The sequence below is a fragment of the Chroicocephalus ridibundus genome, chromosome 4, assembly GCF_963924245.1.
Source record: "Chroicocephalus ridibundus chromosome 4, bChrRid1.1, whole genome shotgun sequence".
NCBI classification, from domain to species: Eukaryota; Metazoa; Chordata; class Aves; order Charadriiformes; family Laridae; genus Chroicocephalus; species Chroicocephalus ridibundus.
This window is the reverse complement of record NC_086287.1, coordinates 44121078-44145748: the sequence shown is the minus strand read 5'-3', so window position 1 is coordinate 44145748 and position 24671 is coordinate 44121078. Positions and strand designations below refer to the sequence as shown.

Here is a 24671-nt window from a genome sequence, read left to right as displayed (position 1 = left end):
CAAAATGAAAAAGGAAACAAGGTACAGAAGAAGTGAGGAGGGTCAGGCTATTTTATGAGAAACCACAAATACTCCACCACAATGCTTCTGAGTTTTACTACAGAAGCAGAGGGTTTGAACCAAGAGTTTAGTCCAATGATTGAAGGGGAACTGACAATACCACATCGTCAGTTCTCCACCAGCAAGGGGAGAAATAGTTTTCCAGATTAAGTCAATCTAGCACCATTAAAAGGAGCCTCTGCTGAGGTGATTGCTGCAACAATGTGCTCTGGCCACTTCCATTACAGAAGACTAGCAGTCAGCTTGTAACAGATCTAGTAATTAAATCTTTTATACTATCCATGGATAAACTGAACACTCCACTGGCAACCATGAGTTTGACTGAAAGTGGCAAAAATTGCCTTCGCGCGTACATCAAAATCTATCAAAGTCCCAACTGAAACAAGCAAATCACCTTTTATTCCTTTTAAGTATGAGACAGAAATAATAAGCTGTGAATAAGCTTGTAACATTCTGCAGTTATGAAAGGATATCCACAAAATAATACAGGCATCAATCATGGACAGGGCCAAGTTTGCTATCAGAGCCACAGTGTCATAGAAAAACTGAAAAAGTACCAAATATATGACATGTTAAATACCTTATCCCAAAATATCAAAAACAGAACAACAGAAATCTACATCCTGAGATCCACATCTTAATGAAGCAAGAAGCAGCATCACCACTCACATGCACTTCCCCAGCTACAGCCTCCAAACTTGGAGTGCTGGTGCAGGTTTGTTTTGTTTGTGGTTTTTTTGGTGGTGGTGGGTTTTTTTTGTTTTGGTTGGTCAGTTTTGGTTTTTTGTTTGGTTTTTTTGTTTGTTTGTTTTGGGTTTTTTTTAGACTCATGGCCAGGTGATCCTGGCTGTACATTTGTGATTGCAATTAGCCCTAATTAATCCGAAGTATTAGACACAAGGGTCCAGGCAGAATATAGTATCTGAAACCTGACTAGTCAGAAAACTATTAGAATTATTTCCAAATACACAGAATTACATCCTGATAAATAGAGAAGACATCAAACTTAAAATAACCATCAGTAATCCAGTCTCAGAGTTTAACCACTTCATTATGTCTGTTTCCTTCTTTCAGCATAGCCCTGGGATTCTCCCTTAGCATATAAGTAACTAAAGACAGTGGCATCTGTGTCATATCAGAAAATTTAAGCAGTTATTACTGACCCCTGTGACTCTAAGAACACCTTCCATGCCAGAAAATAATAGATAAAGGGCTCCAGCCATAACTACTTTGTGAAGAGTAACTCCGAGGCGAGGCCTGTAGGAAAACAAAGTGAAATTTAGATTAAGAGGGGGAAAAAATGTGAAGTCACGTCAACTTGAGTGTAACATAAGGCTGAAGCATGTAAATAAAAGGTCCTCATAACAAGCTACTTCTAGATACAGAAATAATTTTATTATGGTGCTGGAAGCTTGCTATTCATTTTGTCCTATGGTATAATGTGACTAAGGAAGAGATTGGTAACAGTCCTGTTTCCGAGTTAACCTGTTTAGTTTTTTATGACCATTTCAAGAAGTCTCAGCCCACCTCTTCTTCACCAGTTCCCCCAGCACACCTGCACTTACTAGAAGCTTCCACTACCACACAGCATGTTGTTTTACCATTGAATACAGCTAGGGACAGACAGATGAGCATCAATCTTGGCAGCAGAAGCAGATCCCCTTCCCTATCATCGATTCTTGACTTCCCCCATTTCTAGCCCTGAAGAAAGGCATGTAAAGCTCCTATTCCAGTCAGTGGAGAATCTCAACAGTAACTCAGAAACCGACCCAACAGCGGTACATGGAAAGGGGTGGGAAGAAGAGTAATCATCATACGGAACTGTATGTCTCTGTTGACCAGTGAAGAAGTCTAGACCTTTACAGCACTTAACTAAAGCACCTATCTTTTAAGTAGCAAAGTACAGGGAGATAAATACTGCCTTAAGTTATTAAAAAACAACTGTGAAAAGCCTTTAATAGAACACAACAGACCTGTAACAGAATTACTCACTTGACTATCCCATATCCCAAGCTGACTATGATCACCAGAGTTCGAGCCAATGAGCGCTTCACAGCAGAAAGCAGTTCTGCCAGTATTACTGCTCCTTGAACTACCAAAAGTAAAGAGAAGGAAGCTAGGTTATTAAAATACAATTTCTGTTTCATTAACTACTGCATGCAACTGTAGTATGAGAGCAGACATCATTATTTTCAGAAAGTAGGTTAAAGTGTATGATCTCTTTGTTATCTACATCTGGAGTAACCCTTCAGAAAAGATAGCTCACTTAGCATAAAAAAAAAAGCTACTGAAAAATTTTACATCAATAGAAAGTGGAGAGTAAATGATCTATCTATAAGATCTGCCTGGATGATCTTCCAAACAAGTCAACCAACAAAACCTTCTGTACAATGGGTGTGGCCAATTAACAAAGTCATAATGAAGTTTTACTTGCAGAGTTTCATTTGTATGCATCCATCCTAAAGAATTCAAAACCAGACTCTCAAAGTTTTACATGGAGAGAATAGCTTAAGATGGATTATCAGGCTATGGGCTGAATACCAGAAGTCATCTGCAATGCTGTCATGTTGGACAAGGAGTTTCAAAGTCTCTTTCCAAGGCCAATATCAATTGTCAGAAATTAATTACAAGCTACACTTGGGAAGTGTTAGCTGGCCTCAAGCCAGCACTACAGTGAATACTCTCCAGAATCTAGCATTTTACGTCCCTAAGATGCTACACTCAGGAGTCAATCAACAGCACTTTAGCTTTGGAAGAGCAAGATCATCACATTTATAACATATAAAATGAGGCAGAAACTCTGGTTCCCTGTTCTGTGTTTTGAAACAATCCTCAAGCAATCATACACTTCATATGCATCTGTCACCCCAATTTAGCATAAGCCATTAGTACTATGCTCCATCAATTAAAATGCAAGCTGCAATTGCTACCTACCGGATTCCCCTGTGTAGCGGATATTCTGGAACTCTGCATAGAAAACTGCTTTCTCGAGCATTCCCAGGAAGATAACTGCGCCAATCCAGAACTGGATCCTCAGGAGATCCCGCCAGTAACAGGCTGACCAGGCAAGCCATAGAACCCCGAAGAACACGTACACAATACACATCACCATGAAAAACTATTACACAAAAAGAAGAAATAGGAACCTTAGACCCAGAAAAATTAATTTCCTTGTTTCCATTCAACAGCTGTAAGACAGCTCTATTTTCTCCCCAAGTATAGCAACTTTTGAAGTTTTTATATACAAAAGAGACTAGAAACAAGCAATGCTTCATTTGTCTTATCTAGATTCTTTTACAGTGACAGTCTAATTTCTCACTGCCAACAAAAGGAATCAGAGTAATTGAGTTTGAGTAATTTCTCTCTTGAAGGGCAGTCTGCCAATTTATTCAAAGGCAGTTTTTCTAAGGAAGATATCAAGCACTACTAGCTTTCTGAAATTCAGATAACAGCTTAGGCAAAACATTAACTACTAGAAACTCTGCCCCTTCTCACATATTATTCTATTACTAACTTCATTGTACATTTACATTACTCTGCAAATAAGCTTACAAGTCACCTTTACACATCATTCCATACAACAGAGATAAGCAATTGATGGTTGTAATCCCTCTGTTCAAATCATTTGACAACTACTCTCAAAAGTTAATTTCCAAACTTAGTTTTTGACCAAGCTTTAGGTCAGCCAAGAACCTGAAACTGAAAGAGAAACCCAGATATTAATTTAAATATTACCACTCTGTGATCTTAATTTTTTTCAGTCCAGCATTACTTGCTTCAGAAGAAATTTCAAGGTATACATCTCCTGCAGCGAACAGTAAGCTTGACAGTGCTACTTAGTGCTTAGTTTTCTAAATAACAGCACCATACAAGAACAAGTCAGGAGGTAGATATTTTTATTAAACCAAGAAAGTATTGAAATTAGCTGCACAATCCAAAGCTTTCACAAACTGAAAACACCTTCCTTTAGGACAACAGCTTACTGGTCCTTATAGATTTTCCACATCTAACGCATGCAGTTCAAATGATAAGGACTTAGGCATACTAGTTCATGTTCAGATGCTCCATTACAGAAACATTTAGACAGAGATCTTTTTCTGGACCTGACACATGGGGCTATTCACACTAGTGAATTACATGTAAACAAAGCTGCTGGAAGCTTTTTACTTCTGTCACACCCTCCTATTTACAGGCCACTCTTGCCAACACAGTCAGGCTGGAGACCTTACCTGTTATTGATCCCCAGCTAAAGTCTGACTACATTACATAAATATTGAAGTTATTTTATTAGCCTCCTGGACAGAAGCAACTAGCAACCAAGTCCATGACTCCTTTGAATAAAAAGGGAGTTAGTTCTTTGATGTTCAGTTATGCTTTCGCTGTTAGGAAGTATTTAGGATCTCCTCATGGGATGTAAAACAGCTAGTAGAGGAAGGAAGATTAAGCTGTAAAAGAACGAAGCAAGCAGTGACAAATGAAAGGGTAGCTGTAAAAAAAAGCCAACCTCATAGAATAGCAAATTTTCTAAGATACAAGCTAAGGAGGAAAAAACAGCATCAGTAAAACTGCTCAGAGGCATCAAGTCGAACAATCCAGAGGACAACACTAGTGGTACATGCAAACATCTGAAATCTATGTCTGTTTTCCCTATCTGGTATTTAGAACGAAAAAAAAAAAAACCAACCCAAAAACCCAAAACCAAAAAACACCCTCTCTAAATTATTTTTTCTGAGACACTGGCTTTGTGTTTCCTGAAGTATGAAAGTAGAGTATTTAATTGAGATTCAAACTGACAACTTTATAGGTCAAAGAAAAGCTGGCTTACTTACAATCATCAGAGGATAGTCTGCAAGTGAGAGATACTCATACGGCCCCTTCAGTTCTACTGTCACTGTCAAAAGACAATCCAATAACCAAATTGAACAAGAACCAAAAGGAGGAAGCCACGAGAAAGTACTTAACTGATTTCTACTCAAGCATAAAGAAATTCCAAATCTTCACATAGCTTTTAAATCTAACTTGCACTTTAATCCAAGAAAGTTAGGACTCATAACACACACAGCTAAAAGCATGCAATTAACATTACATGCTCCATTACCAAGTAACACATGGCAGCACCTTAAGTAAAAGTAATTTGTGTTGGAGATCCATGTGTAACAGGAGAGTTCAGGAACACACGTAAGTTAACTTTTTAAGGTGATTTTCAAACTTCTCTGAAGTTTAGATAGGTTATCAATGCACTGTTAGATATACTACAATATAATTTCAAGGAGACATTTATGATCTTTGTATTCTACGCGATTTGAGTTTATTAACATAAACCACTGCATTGGTCTGGACATTTTTGAAACACAACACCAAGCCTCAAAATTGAACTGCTTGGGATTCTTCTTTACTTCCATCATTCAAATGACAGACCAACAGCCTTAGGATCTTCAAGACACTAACAATCACCTATGTTCTTATAAGAAAGAGTTGTAGTAGGTAATATTTACATCTATGTGAAGTGAAATATAGTGTCTTATGAAAATGAGCCATACAGTATACATTAGATGTACCTTAGAATACATTCAGACTAGTATACATAAAAAAATGGCACTATGCTTTTAGCGTAGTGTATAAACGGCTATCTTACTTGTAAAGGGCTTGCTTTGGTACGAGGAAGGTGGCATTTTCACCGTTCTTTTAACTCTGGTAGTAGGATCCTTCACAGTTGTAACTCCAATATGCACAATAAATATATACGGCCCATCTCGCCACGTTTTGATAACAGCATTCATTGCCTGAAAATAAAATGTCTACATGTAGACAGTGCATAGTCAAGAAGACAGGAAAAAGAAAGAAGTAGACTTGCCATACATGGGTGATATCTTCCACGTAAAAATAAACTTCAGCTCTTCGCAGGCCTGAAACTTGTTAGTCCATATTTGATACATAAGTTTTAAATCTATTTATAAGACCTAATAATTACAATGTAGCTGTTTGAATCCAGAAGAATCTCAGAGACCTGGGAGGTGATCAGGGCTTATTTGCAAATTTAATACTGGCTTACTGCAAGAGTCATCTCAAAGGTACTGCAAAAGCTACAAAGAATTCAGCAAAGCATCCTATTCCTTGTTTTCAGTCTAGAAACATTAGGACCACCACAGAGATACTTCTTGCCTCCTGAAATCAATTGTTTGGCAACAGCACAGCTACATATAACTCAGCTCCCTGGCAAAGGCTGACTTCTATAGTGTAAGACAGAAGAGGTAGCTGAGAAGTAAAAAATTTCCATAGTAGTCATTTCCTGCGGAAACTACTACAGACCCTGCAACTGCTCTCATACCTAGAAGACTCAAACCCTGCCAATGAACAGGGAGAGGAGAGGAAGCTTGCCCAGATAAATATTTGCACCATAAAACAAATCAGAGATTTCTTTGAGTTCCAGCATTTTGTGTTAATTCCACAACTGAAGAAGTTCTAGCTATCTCAGAAACCGCAATATTTACAAAGAGCTTTAAGGTTAAGACTAAGACTATCTATATGTATGTCACTCATGTGACCACTGCAGAACTACCACAAACACTTTTTTTTGTAACTGCCTCTCCAAAAGAATTTCAGTAGTAAGAGCATGCATTTCTTAAGAAAATTCCTGACTACCAGACCTAAAGCGAACAGAATTTTATATATATAGAAAAAGAGTTTATGTTGATATTGCCTGAAATTAAAATACTTATTTAAAAAAAACACAGTAAACTTAAAAGAAAAAGGATATATTTTTATATACCAATTTTGCCTTTACAATATCTCCATTTCTTGCTGCATCGATTCCTTATGTCAGAATTGCACACACAGGTATTTATATTTTAACTTTAACGTAAATGGCACTGTAAGTACACAAAGAGTTAAATACTTTCTCTTTGTTGGCATTGAGGACGTTCAATTTGAAGTTATTTTGACAATCAGCCCTGGATAAGGCTTGAACATTATATATAATAAAAATACTAATAAATCTGGAAATCAGAAGTAGTCACTTAATTTGTTAGGTACAGTGTTTTAAAAGACTGACTAGTTAAAGATAAAACCAAACACAATCTCTAAGTATTAGTCACCACTTAAAACATATCATATCAATGATTACTTTAAATTACTATGAAAAAACAATTTTCTCATTTATACCGTCAATCTAAACAGTATGAGTTCTATATTTCACATGTAGAAGAAGCAGTTACTCTGTTTCTGTTACTCTGTTTTCTGTTTCTCCAAACAATGCTACCTAGTTTCAAGTTAAAAAAATTCCAGGTGTCAAAAAAAAAAAAAAGAACTGCACTATCCCTGTAAATGCTACTAGCAATTTTTTATACAAAGAAATATAAATTTTTAAAACATTGACTATTGGTCTCCAAGCCATGTTTAAATTCAATATACATACAGTTTTATCTGCCACCATGGTGTGATTTCCTCCACTCTCCTTCTTATCTTTTGAGCCCTTAAAGAGAAACAGGAAAATAGATAAATCAATATGCCAAAATTATCTCTTTCATGTTTACACTCACTCATTAGAAGGAAAGAAAACTCTTTACCTCTTGTTTCTCGGGTGAGAGAGGCTCTGGATGAACAAATTCTTTATAGAAAATCTGCAAGATATAATAAAGGTATAGCATTTATAGGCACTTCATATTAACATGACTTTACCAGAACAGCTTCCAGTAAACTTTATTATAAGGAAGGATTCTCTGAACAGCCATATTAGAGAGCTTTCATTTTTCTAAATCAAACAACTACCCATTTGTGGAAGGAATCTCGAATACTTGGATTAATATTTTTACATTTGAAAGTTGCTTTTCTTCCCCTCAAACAACAGGTGTCTACTTTTAGAACTGGACCCACAGACATGACAGTAGTGAAGTTAATTTTATTTTCCAAATATTAATCTCTTTGATATCTCCATTACTAGATAAACTCTAGACAAACAGAAACAGGATTTGAAGATTTCTGCCTTAGTCTATGCGAAAAGAGTCCCTAGATGGGTGGATGCCTACTAGAGATCCAGATTTTACCAACTCTCCTGAACTACAGTGACCTGAAGTTTGGTGAAACTACTGTACCACAAGAAAAAAGCTGAACAATCAAAAGGAGAAATGTCTGTGAAACTTCAGAAATTAATATCTGAGAGGAATATATTTTATTAAAATTCTAGTAGACTTTTCAAAGGAATTAGACTTTTAAAACCCCAGTTTCATCAACCTGAATGTTCAATTAAGATTCAATTAAGTTCACATTACAGACCTAAATCTACAAGATTTCTTCTATAAACCAAGTAAAAGTAGCACTGACACATCTTATATTATTAAACAAAAAAGCAGGCAGCATACAATTATTTTTTTAAAAAACCCTTCAAGCCATCTTCACATATATCTTCACATAATCAGAGGCATGCGAGCAGATTATTAAAAACCCTTTTCAAGTCACCTTTAGGTTTTTCTTAAAAAAAAAAACCCAAACAAACAAGAAAACCCCAACACCAGGTTCAATAGTTATGAGACATTTCCCAGTATTCTCTATCCCCAACCCTTTGTCTAAATCAGGAATGGCTGACTACAGATGCAACACTGCACAATTTGTCTTGAATTCTTAAGGAAGTACATCATTAAAGACAGACAGTGTGTTATATTGATATTGTCATTAGTATGATCGCACAGCTTTGCCTGGCGATACACAGCTGGCGTAGAGTCTATGTTTGCACATTACTTCCCTATGCTGTTTTGCATTGTCTTCTCTCTTCCACTTGATTTGTTTCAAACACATTTTCACACTACTTATTTTTCATTTTTAACCTGCTATCAGTGCTTAAGTAACCCATTTCTCAACACTCTTATTTTCATTATGATAAATCAATATTATCTGAGCAAGAAATGCCAGTCCTTTATTGACCCAAATTTAGTGGTAGCTTCACTCTGCTGCCAGAGATTCACACTTCTACTCAACTAGCCGTAGCCTTCTGTAAATGAAACAAATTCAGAACACAGAACCACAAACAAAAAGAAGCACTGAAATTTACAGTGGTTGGGGTTGGGTTTTTCCCCCCATGGTTAGCCAGACTAGCAAGGCAGAAGTAATGCAAAATGAAGAAGCTATCATTATAGTTCCGTTGCCATACACAGATAAAACCAAGTACCTCCCAACCTACAGTAATACTTACACAGGATGCCAACACATCTAACAGGAACTACTACCTCCTCTGTATATTGTATGAGAGAACAGAACAAACTGAAGTTTCTACCCATACCTGAGGCTTGAAGAGCTCAGAGCAATTTGGAAAGAGGAGAGAAGCCATGGCATAGTATCCTGACCAACCCGGATGCTCTTCAGATGTAGCCCCAAAATAGTACTCTGCCTGTTCATCCTGCCAAACATAGAAGAGAACTTAGGTTAGCATCCAATATATCTAACGGTTTATCTCAGCAGGCAGCTGCAAAACGCGGAGAGCACCGTAACTTCCCTCTGCACACACTCTTGAATAGAATTTAGTAGAATAAAGGCCATCAAGACCATGCATGACTATAAAAACAAAGGCCGGCCAAGAAAAACCCTATACAGGCTTTGAATAAGAATTAATACCCAATTAAAAACAAATCACTCCTGCAGTGGAGGTGCTGCAGCCAGCATAAACTTCAGTCTACGCAAACTCTACATTATATTAAAGATCTCAGTACTGTGTTACATTAATAGTTGCAACTGTCATAATTAATATTTTAAGTAAATATGGAAAAGATATTACACAGTATAAAACACAGTTGTTCTACCACATTTGATAGAAACACTAAACATTTTGTATAAATTGCTAATACTTCCAATGTGCAACCATAAAGAACAGAATTTAGACTAAACATGAAAATATTATTTTTATTTTCTATTTGCTGTCATTAAGCAGTTTTGTAAATAATATTTTCATCTACCATAAACTCACACACTGCAGTTTAGAGCTGACGTACTTATTTAAGCTTCTGGGTTTAGAAGAATTCTGACAAACACTTCAAGTTTACCCAAAACCCAGAAAAGTCAGTAATTCCAGCAAGCTGTGAATCAATTCCCTTGTGTTCAATTCCCAATGATCCAGAAATTTGTTGTCTTTCAATAGAAGAGTGTGGCTTTTAGACCAAAAGAGCAATGAAGACATGAGTGACATCTTCTACAATCCCCTCACCCCTAGATCTGCTTACCCCTAAAAATCATAACCCATGGTTTTCCACACAATTCTTACCCCAAAGTTGAAGACTTCATTGTAGCAGTCAGAATATCTTAAGTACCAAGTAACGTTGTAACTTTGGGAGGGATCACAAGCTTTTTCATCCCCTTCAACTAAAATAAATAAATAAATTTAAGAACATGTAAGATACCCTCTACCTGCCATGCTTTTCCTCCCATTCTGTGCCAAACTACCACAATTAAATTTATTTTAAACTCAAAACAGAAAGCAAAACAATAGAAAAACATTTTCCTCGAGTCATTACTGTTCAGTGACAGAAAGAAGCTTGTGGAAAACAACTGCATTGTAATGTTACAACATTCTATTAAATAGCTGAAGATCATTTGGAAACTTTCTGTTCTCAAGAGAATCCGGGATACTTCAGCAACTGCAAATACCAACCAAGAGGAGAACAGCAGTGACTGAGCTATTACAATACACAAAAGGATTTACCTTTCCAAGATACATGGGACACACAGCAGATAAAGCGAGCTAGGAACAGGTAAATACTAAGGGCAATTTGCACAGATAATTTAAACACGCCAATACCATCACCAAGAAAATAAATAAAAACGTAAGATTTTGCAAGCCAACGTCCACCCCCCACTCCCAAAAGACAAACAAGCAATCTATATATTAGCGCACTCTGTCAAAGCCACAGTGCTACCTAAAACAGCAGTAAGACAACTTTATGCTTTGATTTATTAGAAAACAACATGCATAAGAAGGGAAACACAAGACTTCCCCCTCCTCCCTGCTCAGGAAAGATTGTGTGTTTTTTGCGTTTCAAATCTCATTCTGAAACTAAAGCCCGATGAAGAGAATTTGACATTAAGAAGGTAAGCTTCACCCAAAACGAGCAGTGATTATTCAGTCTTGGAAGAGGCATTTAGATGATTATGTTTGGGTTTTGCCAGTCAACAGATGGCAAAACTCTGAGTTGACAGCATGTTTCTAGTGGCTAGGAAGTCCCCACATCTTCACAGGTAACGTTCATCTCAGACTAGACACCCACAAATGTGTTACACCTACAGAGCTTTTAATTAATGTTTCCATATTGACCACGGCAGGTAAAAAATGCAATTAGAAAAAAAGACCCTGCCACAGAGTCTTAACTGACTAATCCCACTTTAATCCACATGACTACTAAAGCAAGTAAGTGTAGAGCTAAAAACTCAACAACCAAGTCTCTGATACCAAAGATTAAAAAAAGGAAAAAAAAAAAAGAAAAATATTGGAATGCAATCACTGAAAGATAAGAGTTTCCTTATGACACCTTCTGGTAAGCATGAAAACAAGGCTTACATTCTCCACATAGCCCCAGATGTTGCAGAGGGCAAAACAAACTCAAAGGCAACACAAGCACTGCAGTGACACATGTAGATGGCAAATTCTTAGAAGACAAATGCTCTTCTAATAAAATTGATCTCAAAAAAGTGCCACCAAAGAAGAGGAGAAATTCAGAAATACCTTTTAAATGCCTTTTTACCTATTAAAAATAAATAAGATTATTGAAACTCTATGTTCAGCAGTAACATCAACTAGTTAAAACAGGCCATGACTAGAATGATCCACCCATATCTGCAAACATCAAAATTATAGAAACTTTGAAAAGGAAGTACTCTAAAAGACAGAAAAGGCATCCATGGTATTTATTGAATTCAGCAACATGGAAATCTAAGTTCCTTAACCTTCAAAGAAAACGTGCAACATTCAACTCAAATGCAGTCTTTGCAATCGTTTACAGAGAGCAGAATTTCTACCATCATGCTAGATAGGAAACCAGATGCCTTCTAGAATAGCACTTAAGAAAAGTAGTAGATAAAAATATATTCATTATTGACAATACTAAACACCAGTGGCAGTCTTCCCAGTCAGAAGCAGAAAGCATCAGACAACAATACATCACACACATGAGAAAAATAAAATCAAAAATCAAGAAGGGGAAAGAAAATGGAAGAAGAGGTGGAGGAGGAGATGCAGGTGCTCACCAAAAACATGAACAACCCATGGGCAATCATGTTTGGCAAGAAGGGTCATATTGTCCACACAAACAGCACAAAACAGATGGAAAAGGCAACAGACAGCAGACAGGAGAGAGACCAGTTGCCACACAGACACAGGCAGAAGAAAACAACATGTAAAGTTAAAGCTTCCCAGTATCAGATGCAATTTAAATATAATCTAGGCTGAGAAACCAAAAATAAGTTCCTAGCCTTTGTTCCTTCCTCTTTCAGTGACTCGTTATTTAAATTCATGTAAATCTTTTAATCATACTGCCATGTAAAACAGGTGTCTTCACTAAAGAATTTTAAGGCCTAATGCCTGTTTAAAGGCTGACAGCACACTGTAGTTGAAGTCCACATCAGGAGGCAGGAGATCAAATTCTTACTGCCAAATCTGCCGCAAACCTGTCTTGTAACAAATTTTATTTTCTCCATGTCCTAGTTCCTTCCTTGTCTTGGTTATTTCAACTGTACACCTCACAATTAGACTTAACCACACACTTCACTGCAGGGATGCACATCTTAGATGCCATGTTAGTATGAGTACGCTATTTCTGTTAAACTTTAGGCAAGAAAGCCTAAAGCCTACCAAAGCTCAAAAGGCCTTTTCAAACCACCCCCTTTTCCCCAAGCATCAGATTTCTACACTTTGATCCTGCACGCGTACACTTGTAATTGTCTTGCTGCAAGCAGTGAAACTCAGCATTTGGGCTGCGCTTGACAAGTGGGAAAACCTTAACTCCGACATGATGGACCTTCACTAATAACCACTCTAATACTAGCCTCCTATTTCAGATTCACGTGGAATTAATGGAGGCACTTTAACAAACTCCCTTTGAAACACTGTCCCAAGAAGGGCAGGTATCTGAAATTAAACCTGAAAATCAATAAAGTTAAGTACTAAACATAATAGAGCACAGAAATACGCAATTCCATCAAGAAGCATCGGCTAGTCCTCATGATACCTTTATTTTGTCACATTTAAAAAAGAGTATGCTCACTGCAGTAACGAAGTCTTGGGAAGCGACAAAAGCACAGATCCCACTAATCGTCTCTAAAGTGACTTTTCTTTCCTTGTTTGACACAAGCGCAGAAGGGCATTCACTAGCACTGTACCTGTATAACTACCAAACTAGCAGCTGGGGATAGAACAGCTTCCCCCCCCGGCCATGGTAAGAACTGGCACAAGCAACCCCTTAAAGTGATCAAAGTGCAGGGGAAAGATTTCAAGTCTTCCTAAATCAGCTAGTTACTTCCACAAGTCACCTACATCATCTCGTTGCTATCTAAATGTTGTCCTCATGTTCACAGATAAGAGAGTATTTCACAGAAACTCTCCTTTGAGCTGTAACCTACATAACCCGTAGCCCTGGCCAGATCAGCAAAGAGCAACGAACAGAAAGAACAAATGGGGAGGCTGCCAACGTGTTTGCTCTGTAGCACACTCACACACTGTGATCAGAAGGAGAAAACAGCTCTCAGGAGAGCTCTGCCATAGCGCGCAGCAACACTCCCTTACCACTCCCAGAAACACCCAGCTAAAATGAAACAGGGCCTCAAAAGCACTGCCTCCTGCACAGTGGCATCAGTCACCCTGCAACACAAATAGCCCCTGTCCCAGTCGGCACAAGATCTCCCAGCTGGAGGAATTTAGCTTATCTTATATAGGGAAAGCACACCTCACAGTAGGGCTCAGCACACCCCACACCTGATTACCCGCTGTCTGAAATGAAGTGGTGCTCCCATTGCACATCTTGCCCTCTCCACAGAGGGCTTGAACAGATCACAGTTGGGAAGCTTCAAGGCTGTTAACACACCCCACCATATCAGAGCTATGGCTTTCATCCAGCGTTAAGGAGATCAGCTGTCACTGCAACCAGTGCAGTTAAAACACTTCCCAGTGTTTTGAGTCTCAAAAGTTAAAGCAGTCGAACAGCAGAGACAGCAGGTAACCACTTACATCTCAGGAAAATGGTGGTGTTGCTGAAGAGAATCTTCCCAAAGTTAAACTTCTTCCCCTGCAAAGGCACAAAAAATGAAGAGACATTAGTGGCATTAATGTCACGGAGCTAAGTAAACATTATCTTCCACTCAACAGTTTTAAGTTAATACAGCAATGAAAGCAAATGCCAAATCAGGAGCCAGCCTTACTGGATTTTCCAGTCATGCTTCACTAACCCTTCAACCTACTCTTAAAGATGGTTTGAGAGGCTCAGGGCTTTTTGTTCTGCAAAACTGAATCAGTTTCATCATCCTTTGTTGAAGTGATTAATATTTTCTTGCTGATGAGAAGGTCTGGACAATGCAACACAAAAAAAAAATTGTTCCAATAATCAACAGGAGTGTTCACTGTGATCCTTCAATTTTGTTCCTGAACCTCAAGAGCCTCACAGAAAACGTACATTTCTCCCTTCCTCAGTCTGGTAAAGGCAGGTTTAACGTGAGGCAAAACAGCTTTTCTCCACGCAACTTCAAACACGCACGGTACAACACACGTGCCGGAAATCCCTTCACCTTCCCAGAGGCCCACAGCTCTCGGTTCAGCCTTTCAGGGGCCCAGCTTTCCCGACGCCAGGCCCCAGCCCAGCCCGGGCGGGGGCCGCCAGCCCAGCCGCACGGGGGGCGCCGGCCGCCCTCTCCCCACACAGGCCCCACCGAAGCCGGGACCCAGCCGGGGAGGCCACCGCCTCCCGCCCCACAGACCGCACAGACGCCAACGCTCCCACCGCCGACCCGCCAAAAGGGCCTCAAGCCCGGCACAGGGGCGCCGGCAACGGGGCAGGAGGGCGGCCCGAGCGGGGACCCACAACAGGCCCTCCTTCGGGGCCCCGCCGCGTTCCCCCCTTTCCTCCTCCCAGGGAGGACGAGGCCTCTCACCACCGCCGCCACGCACACGCACTCCGACCGCCGCCACAGCCAGCTGGCCTAGCGGCTGGGGGCCGAGAGCCCCCTAGCGCGGCGCCCCGGCCGGCCGCCTTCCCCGCACTCACCATGAGCACTGGAAGCCGCCATTTAGAGCGCTGCCCGGCGCACGCCGCGCCCGCCAGCAGCAGCACGGCCAGCAGCCGCAGCAGGACGGCCTCAGGCCGCCGCCAACCCCCGGAACGCGGCGCTGCCGCCGCCATCCCGCCGCACGGAGGTCGCTGCCGCCTTGGCCGCGCCTCTTCCGCTGCCCGCCGGGGGCGGACGCGGCTGTCGTGGGCTGGCGGGAGCGGCGCGGGGGGCGGAGCCGGTCTCCGGCTGGGCCCGGGCTGTCACCGCCCCGGGGGACAGAGCGCCGGCCGGGGCCTCCGGCACCTGCGGCGAGCGAGGCGAGGCCGTTACGAGAGGGGTGTGTCCCCCCCCGCTCGCCCGGCTGCCGCCGCTCCCTCAGGGGAGTCCCTCCCGGGCCCTGCCGCCGGCGGGTGGTCACCCCTTCTCCCCGCCATGGAGGCGGTCACGCCGGGGGAAGTCAGGTAACGCTGCCCGGTAGCGTCTCCTCGTCCGGCCCTCTCCACAGCTTTCCGCGGAGAGCTGCGGGGTGCGGGCCCGGCCCCGGCTCCAGCAAGGGCCCAGAGCCGGCCGGCGGCGGGGGGCAGGCGTGAGGGGGGCCGTGCCGATGCCGCCCCCGCTGCCCCTGCCTGGGCAGACCCTGCCTGGCCGCGGAGGGGGAGCAGAGAGCAGGGTGGTGGGGGTGCAGGCAGGCCGGTTGCAGGGTGTTAAATACCAAAACCGAAAGGGCATGAGTATCTTCAGGCAAAATGGGAAGGGTTAAATTGCCTAAATATATGGTTACTGTGAGGTCTCTAATAATAACCCAGGTCTGCTAATATTTAGTTCACAGTAATTGTGACTGAGTCTTCATGACTGCTGTCTGCATTTTATGTCACATGTAAGTATTTTGTGAGCATAAGCTCTTTGTCTGCCAGTACTAATATCTTATTGTCTTCGATGCCTGTCAGAACTCAGCATGCTCTGGGGAGTTTGATGATAGACACTACTAGCAGTCCATTTCTTCAGGCAAGCCAAAAATTTACTGTTACCTAATAGATCTAAAAGTTACCTTAAACCTAGAGATAACATAGAGCTGTCAGCAGGGCCACCAGAAGCCTCCCTCCCTCGTCAGTCCCACTGCAGGTAGAAGAGAAGGGTGCAGGGTTTCTCCTTTTCTGCCAGTCCTGCCTCTTTCTCCATTCTTATTCCTGGAGCATAATATTTGACTATAAGGACTGCAGAGAGAGATCTGTCTTCAAAATGCAAAACACCAAGAATTCACTCATGCTGATTCAGTTGTTCCCTGAAAGTACCAAAATTTTAAAGGAAATGGTTTAACATGGAACTAAATGTGTAAGACATTCTTCCCATATCCAAACATAGTAGTTCAAAGTCCAACATGTTTTATGCCACCACGGTTGTCTGCAGTTTCTTTAATCCTTACCCCGCTTGAGGAGGACTCCCATCATCTGATCATTCAGCAGGTGTTTGGTGAAGACATACAAACATTTTCTTTATCTGCTCTTTCTAGTGTCCAAGATGAGGCTGTGGACAAAAGCACCTTTAAGAAATGCAACCAGATTGCTTTTTACAGGTAAAAAGAAGAATTATCATGCATGTTGTTTGGGTTTTTTAACTAGTAATATTAAAAGACACAGGAAATAGTTATATGTTGACTTTTAATCACAGCAAGTTTGCTACTTTCAGTATTTGTCGTTCAAATTGAGCATTCCACTCACCTGTCAGCAAGCAATAATCAGCGTATTTTAAAAGGTGGAATCTTACATCCAGAACCTCTTCTGTTAAAATTCAAAAGTGTCGGTCCTCTCATCTGACAAAGCCCCAGCAATATTTTAACTATAAGTACACTCAGACACAGCTTGTTTTGTTGATGTGGATATTTCTTGAATATCCGTAGTTCAAAACAATAAAATTCTCAGTAGAAACCATTAGTCTGTGACAATAGCATACATGATTACAGTCCTGTTGAACCTGTGCCAGAATTCAGCATCAAATCTAAATTCTAGCTCATTAGACTCTTAAAGCTAACCTTAAGCTAAGCAATCCTTCTCATCCCATTTCTAACTGAGGTCTCTCTCCTCCGCCTTTTTTCCTCCTGCCCTCCATTGTTGCCAGAGTGAAAGGAATGATTGCCTAGCGTTATACCAATTAGTCACTGACGTACTGGGTTACAGTTTCAGATATTCATTTCTGTTCTGCAGGAAGTTATGTTCGGAAAACCCCAAATAACATTTTGCCAGTGGGAGCAGGACTCCATCCTCTTTTCACATCAGCCCTTTCTAGCGTGCCACCACTTTAACTTAACACATCTAATTTCTCAGCAGGAGGTTGCCCTACATTAGCGAGCATCAGATCCTGTCTTTGCTTTGCTTTTTAAATAAATCCTTTATCTGATTGCTCATATTTGTGCCATATCTGTTTGCCAGGAAACAAAGTCAGTTTACCAATGAAGAAGCTTCCCTTTAAGGTAGTCTCCAAGACACTTACTTATCTTCAAATAGTTCGTAAAACCTGAGCTCAGCAAGGAGCATTCTGCAAACAGCTGAAGGAGTCTCTGTTTCAGGCTCTCTGTCCTGAAAACTTCATCAGGGCCAGAAGCTGTAGTCAAAAGTCTGTAATCAGCAGGCTTGTTGAAAAACAGTTTCCTCGGTGCATATTCAGGAGGTTACAAATTACAAACATATACTGCTTCATATTCACAGAATGTAGAAGCTGTTCGCCGAGTGGTTGCAGACCAAGCAGGGGTATATGACAGAAAATGAAAAACAGATTATTCAACTGAAATTTCTGGGGTCATGGAAAGAAGAAAAATGTAACTGTACAACTAAGAATTTAGTTGGACACTTGAATTAAGACTACTATTGTTTAAAAAAACCTATAGAGTGGTGATGGGTGACCCAGCCCCTCTAACATCTCATTCGTGCATGTATGTGTGCTCAGAACCATATTCCTTCTTTTTCCCCTTGACTTGAAGTTCTGCTAATAATTTTATTTGAAAAAATTCAAGACAAAATTATTAATTAAACATTTCTAACAATATTATGTCCCTCTGTGTGATATAAGCCACAACACTTAGGGAGACAAAAAATAATTTTCTGTCTTAACAGGCGTCAGAAACTTCTACCTCCTGGAAAATCCTTGTATAAAGCATTGTTGGATTCAGTCACGTTAAGTGATGAAAATGTCAAATTCCACATTATTCATGAGGAAAATAAGGTGAGATCCCACCTAGTATAAGAGGGTGCTTACAGAAAGAGCAGTGAATATTATCAACAAGTCTGATAATATTTACGAGTTTTGAGATTCTTCAGTGATAATTTAAGATGTGATGCAAAGCATCAGCCTAAAGATGTCCTTACCACTCAGTATTTATTTGACAGCTTGAGATTGTGCAAGAAGAACAGGTATTATAAGTAACTTAAAAATACCTTTAACTTTGTGAAGAATTTGCATCGAATTCTTTTTATCTGAAAAAATGTTTTTAATTCAGAGTTTTCTCCACTATTCCAAAATAATAAATTTTTTTTCTGTAATGGAATAAGAAGACCTATGTTCCAGCACCTCCTAACCATACCTTTGTATTCCTGTGTTTGCTCAAAGGCAGTTTTTTGGGAAAAAAGAAGTCTTCTTTGCATTTAAGAAGACAGCCAGGAAGAGGAGTGTCTTCTGTTTCTCTAATTTAACAGCATAGCAGGTAGCACATCCCCTCAGGGAACAGGCAACCTAACCTGTCTACAGATAATGGCAGTTTGGAACTACAGCTGTCTTCCTATAGTGCTCTATGCATCACACTATATAGATACTCTGCATAAATGTATTTTCTGCCTCTCCTGTTAATCCTGACCTTCTTTGCAGTCAGCACAGAAAAAGGAGCCTATTTTTTGTCTAGATTTTAAGGTAGATGAAAGACTGAAGGCTCTGTGGCTTCCTAGACTGTTTGGGGGTTTATACAAAGATGGCATAATGTTAAAGATTTCCTGGAAAGCAGGATCTGGAACTCCAGATGAATCTTTTCTCTCTTGCCTGCTCTTCCTCTGGTATTATGGCTCTTTCATTCTTTCATGCCTTTGAAGAGAGCAGGGCTGATGGCTTCCAGGTAGAGGGAAAAGATACCAGGCCAAAATTCTGCAGCCAGTTTTGTGTGTCACGGGATGAGAGATTAAAAAAAAAAACAAACAACAGAAAAAAAATGGACTTGTGGTGTAGGGATCTTCCTCAGGAGAAAAATGAGTCATTTTGTATGAGCTAGAACAGAGTGACATCCCTGAACTCTAAAATAGCAAGTTACAGTGGGTAGGGCAGTATTATGCATTTTCTATAAGTGCCTTTCTGACAGTTCATCAGTGTCAGCACCACTGTGAATACTAGTGAACACAGAGCACTGTCATTTTTGCAAAAAACCCACATCTCAGTAGCATCCCACTCTTACATTGACAGCACAGTAGTGAAATTGTGCAAACTTCAAGATTAGTGTATACTACCCTTGATTTCCACACTGCTTGGGGGGAGAGCTGCAAAATGCTGGACGTGGGAGACTTGAAGATAAAGAGTTCACTTTAAAAAAGTGTTGCTTCTTCAAAGGGGAGAAGTAGAGATAGCTGGTGTAAGTTCATATGGATGATGATTGTTGCTCAGCAATGCTAAAGAACATTAAATCAGAAAGCAGGCTTTTTTTTTTTCCAGACAGTAAGTGTTTAGTGATGTTGAGTTGAAAAGTAAGTTGGTATTTTTTATCGTTACCAGTTTATCTGTTTGTTTGCTTCCAGGTTCGTCTACAAGTAGAAATTTGTAAAATAGAAGGCAGTATTTTCAGGCTTAAAATTGATGAGGCTTCTCCTCTCAGAGCAAGATACAAAGTTCCTGATGTTCTTATAAAGGAACCCACCACCCAGAGGTAACTGATGGGAAGATCTGCAAGAGTGTTTTCCCTTCTCCCTCATTTGTGCTACACTACGGTTATCTTTTTACAATACAAAGTTGTTACAGGAAGAGAAAATAAAAATGCACGTAGTTAATTTACTTTTAAAAATTCTTGTTGAATACATAGGAGAAAATTTTGTCGTATACATAAGAAACTTGAGGTTATTTGACGCCATCATATATAAGCTCTTGGTGTAAGTTTTATTCAACTTACAATGCATCATTTTTACTGAAGACATTACCTGTTAATGTGAAAGGAATGCACAATCTGGATAGTTTTCACAGCAGTTCTGTAGCCACCTGTTGCACTGTGCAGTGAACCCTGAACACAGCATGTATTTCTGGAATTCTTTGCCTCAACATTAGCTTTGAGGGTTTTGTAATGTATGTAGATATTCTCAGCCCTTCTTTTGTTTCAAATCGTTATTTAGTCACAGGGGATTTCACGTGCTGCTGATTGATGTAAAGCTGTCATTGCTTTTCATTTGCCAGACTCTTCATATCCCAGAAGGAGGCAGGTATTTTAGTGCTGTCAAGTGTTAATGAGGACTACAAAATTCAAGTCACAGCAAAACCCTTCCAGGTTGACCTACAGTCCAAGGGTGAGACTGTTCTGAGCATGAATTCCAATGGGTTGTTATATTTTGAGCACCTACAACCACCTCCCAGTGATAGGTACAGTATCTGTCTGTCACATCATAGTATCTACTGATTGTGTTGTAGCCGAAGATAAACAATTCCATGGAATTGCAATTTCTGTGATAGAAGCTCTTATGCATTGAAATCTGTCTTCTCTTTTGCTTCATACCAGTAAGTACAATGGTGAAATTTTAGTGAAGAAATTCTAGATCAATTAACTGCAGACTGCTTTAATTCCTTGCAGCAGCCATGTGCAAAATGCTAAGTTCATTTAATGGCAAATTCTGTAAAACACTAAAATATCCCCTTGTCTTATTTGAGAATGAGTGATGGTAGTAGATGAGCTTATTAGTTTTGTTCCTTTTACAACTTAAACTTACTCTTTAGGTAAGTTCTATTCGCTATATAAGCTCTTGGTGTAAGTTTTATTCAACTTACAATGTGCTATATAGCTGCAAGATTTTACAGGTCAGCTCCACTGCAAAATGCTGGAAGGGTGAGAAACCACAGTGCAGGACATGTCATGACTAGAAAAAGAGCATAGCAAGCATCACTCCTAGATTATTTAAAAAACTTTAATTAACAGAGAGCCCTTGACAATAAACTGATTTCTATATATTTATTTTTTTCACTAGAAAACCTACAGGAGAAAATAAGGAGGCAGCAAGTGATTCCTCTAAGGTAATCCAGGTTTACTGCAATTCCAGCATGAATATTTTGTAGAAAAGAGAATTAGACTCACATGTTCATTTTTTCCAGGTACTATGTTTACAAACATCGTCTAACCACTTTCCAGTGAAATTCAAAAAGGACCTGGTATTTCATATTGAGATATTTTGCAAATTCATAGTTGAATAAAGGTTTATATGTTTTACTGGGGCTGTAGAAGACATCAGTCACAGAATCACAGAATGGTCGGGGTTTGAAGGGACCTCTGGAGATCATCTAGTCCAACCCCCCTGCCAGAGCAGGTTCACCTAGGGCAGGTTGCACAGGAACGCGTCCAGGCGGGTTTTGAATGTCTCCAGACACGGAGACTCCACCACCTCTCTGGGCAGCCTCTTCCAGTGCTCTGCCACCCTCAAAGTAAAGAAGTTCCTCCTCATGTTGAGATGGAGCTTCCTATGTTCAAGTTTGTGCCCATTACCTCTTGTCCTGTCACTGGGCACCACTGAAAAGAGCCTGGCCCCATCCTCCTGACACCCACCTTTTAAGTATTTATAAGTGTTGATAAGATCCCCCCTCAGTTGTCTTTTTTCGAGACTAAAAATACCCAAATCCCTCAGCCTTTCTTCATAAGAGAGGTGTTCCAGTCCCCTAATCATCTTGGTAGCCCTTTGCTGCACCCTCTCCAGCAGTTCCCTGTCCTTCTTGAACCGGGGAGCCCAGAACTGGACACAGTACTCCAGGTGCGGCCTCACCAGGGCAGAGTAGAGGGGGAGGATGACCTCCCTCGACCTGCTGGCCACACTCTTCTTGAGGCACCCCAGGATGCCATTGGCCTTTTTGGCCACAAGGGCACATTGTTGGCTCATGGTCATCCTGTTGTCCATCAGGACTCCCAGGAAGATCAGGTAAATCTAGCTTAAAAATGTTTTTTCCGTGGCCTTTTTATTTAGAATTTCTTTTTCTTTTGTTCTCTCATTTGATTTGGAGTAGATGTGTAAAAGGGAGTTTATGGTGATATGTTGTCATTTTCAAATTTCCTGTTCATTGGAATTTCAAAAAAAAAGAGACCTGTTTCATAACAGTCCAAAAAAGTGCCTCCACATACACTAATGCTTAATACAGAAGTAAGATTCTGTCTGAAAAAAGACCAGGTCCTGGCAGTGCATAAAGGCACATACCAGTTTTCTCAGGAAGTTGAGTTATGTCCATGATATAATTTTAGCCTCGTGTAGAGCAGATGGCTTCTTACTCCACCATCCTGTTATAAATGGCAAGAGCTATGCTGCTTGCAGCATACTTGCGTCTGAACTCTGAGTTCTGCCAGAGAGTGTGCTTGCTTTGGGGGAGTCACACAGCTGCAAGAGGCCACGTCTGCTTGTTCTGGGATGAATGTAGAAAAGAAAACCAGGAAAGACGCTGCAAAAAGTGGAAATTCTGGGACAAGGGCACAAGGCTCAAAATTTGAAGGAGGCTAAAAGAAGTATCGTTTACACGCAGGACTCTGGCGAGTCTGGAGAGCTTTTTGTTGTCTGACCCTTACTGTCTAGGGGAGCGGTTTGGTTTCTGTTTGTATAGGTTTTCCTGTTTGGTTCCATCCATGCAATCTTTGCATTTCATAATCATGTTCAACATCCAGAAGAAAGACATTTTTTATAGTGAGAACAATCATTCACTGGAACAACCTCCACAGGGACGTGGTAGAGCCCCCATCTCTGGAGGTTTTCAAGATGCACTTGGACAGCGTGCTAGATAATATCATCTGGGCTCCCTTTTCCACGGAAGGTTGGACCAGATGATCTTTCGAGGTCCCTTCCAACCTATCATTCTATGATTCTATCCAAGATCTCAGGTATTACTTTTATGCTGTAGCAGAGTGCATGTGTGCTCCACTAGCATGTCAGTTCTTCAGTGTAAATTCCTGCATCAGGATCTGATTTGTGTTTTGGATATATTTATATTAACCATATTTGGCAAAAAAAAGCAGTTATCAATATACAAATCTCATGTGAATAAGCATATTTTTTCTTAGAAGTACACGATGTGAGCAGCTGCATTTGCTAGGCTTGGCTATTTCTGTTTATGCAGGAGAAACAAGAGGATCTAGGTCTCTGGCAAGAGAAATTTGGCCGTTTCTTAGACATCAAAGCTCATGGTGAGTCTCAGTCTAGTTCTGAAAACAACTTTACTGCTTTGTAGATACCTGGGTTTATTCATATTTCTGTCTGCTTTCTGTTTAGCTGCTTAATGTTTATCAATGTCTTGCTTGCTCCTTTTAACTTGCCTACCAGATATCGGTGACGGGTAACAAATTTGACATAAGTACTGGGAATATTCATTAGATTTATGTTCAGGAGGGAACACATTAAATGTGACCCATTTCGTCAGCTCACTGTATGCCATTTCTGACACAGCATAACCCTATCTGTGTTGGCTGACTGGTATATAATGCATTATTTCCTTTTTATTTTCTTTTTTTCTTTTTTACTATCAGCACGTAGCATTGATTTCCCTTGTAGTTTATTCTCATGGTGTATCAGAAATCACGATACGTAAGTGTTAATCATTGTCGCAGCAAAAGTCTTTAAGTGGGCAACTACAGAAGGTAATACTGAGCAGTCTTAAAGGATAAGAAGAATGTTATAGAAATGTGTAGGTCAATTGCTCAAATACAATTTAAATTATTAATTGCCAAAATTTATGACCATCTGCCGTCTGTCCAGTTGTATTGCACATGAATTGAGTTTGTCCATTTTGTCCATTACCACTATCCTGCAGACTTTTATAGCCCCCAGCACTACCCAGCAGCTGCAGCAGGGAGAGGGAAGTCTGAAAGAGCTTCCTTTTGGTGACAGGAGGTTCTTCAGTTCACAGTCAAGACACAGAGGGGCAAGAAGCTGTTGCCCTTGTTGTTCATGCGGTAGCTGATGTATTAGGCCAGCATCATGTCTTTTCTGTTTCTTTGTGTTGGAGGAATAAAGTCCATATGGTCAGGTTCTGATCCTGAAGCCACTGCTTGTCAGCCTACAGGATCTCTGGTCACCTGCCAAAAGTTGCTCTGGATTCAGTAATGTGACAAGATGATATCACTGCCAGAGGCTCTTGTGCATGCTACTCCCGTGGCTGAGGCTGAAGAGAAGAGCAGTAGAAAACAG

The 24671-nt window shown here is 40.4% G+C and overlaps 2 protein-coding genes across 6 annotated transcripts in view; one reads left to right on the top strand and one right to left on the bottom strand.

Moving 5' to 3' along the window:
• Positions 1 to 15483, bottom strand: part of TMEM87A (transmembrane protein 87A) — a 25017-nt gene extending 9534 nt beyond the window's left edge. Inside the window, exons 1-12 of one of the 2 annotated variants that reach the window (XM_063331566.1) lie at positions 15288 to 15483; positions 14258 to 14315; positions 10307 to 10404; positions 9332 to 9448; positions 7626 to 7679; positions 7475 to 7531; positions 5696 to 5843; positions 4890 to 4951; positions 2995 to 3178; positions 2053 to 2152; positions 1224 to 1317; positions 534 to 605 (exon numbers count right to left, since the gene is read on the bottom strand). In XM_063331566.1, coding sequence (XP_063187636.1) covers positions 534 to 605; positions 1224 to 1317; positions 2053 to 2152; positions 2995 to 3178; positions 4890 to 4951; positions 5696 to 5843; positions 7475 to 7531; positions 7626 to 7679; positions 9332 to 9448; positions 10307 to 10404; positions 14258 to 14315; positions 15288 to 15422 — 1179 coding nt within the window. In that variant the 5' untranslated portion in view covers positions 15423 to 15483. The remainder of the gene's footprint in view (positions 1 to 533; positions 606 to 1223; positions 1318 to 2052; positions 2153 to 2994; positions 3179 to 4889; positions 4952 to 5695; positions 5844 to 7474; positions 7532 to 7625; positions 7680 to 9331; positions 9449 to 10306; positions 10405 to 14257; positions 14316 to 15287) is intronic. The other variant, XM_063331567.1, reaches the window with a different exon arrangement.
• Positions 15478 to 24671, top strand: part of GANC (glucosidase alpha, neutral C) — a 27425-nt gene continuing 18231 nt past the window's right edge. For 2 of the 4 annotated variants that reach the window (XR_010070667.1, XM_063331560.1), the window contains exons 1-7: positions 15478 to 15752; positions 16802 to 16864; positions 18399 to 18507; positions 20058 to 20185; positions 20704 to 20886; positions 21486 to 21531; positions 23605 to 23671. Coding sequence is in view for 3 of the 4 variants with exons in the window: in XM_063331560.1 (XP_063187630.1) it covers positions 15724 to 15752; positions 16802 to 16864; positions 18399 to 18507; positions 20058 to 20185; positions 20704 to 20886; positions 21486 to 21531; positions 23605 to 23671 (625 nt within the window). In the remaining variant the exon portion in view is untranslated. The remainder of the gene's footprint in view (positions 15753 to 16801; positions 16865 to 18398; positions 18508 to 20057; positions 20186 to 20703; positions 20887 to 21485; positions 21532 to 23604; positions 23672 to 24671) is intronic. The other 2 variants (XM_063331559.1, XM_063331561.1) reach the window with 2 other exon arrangements.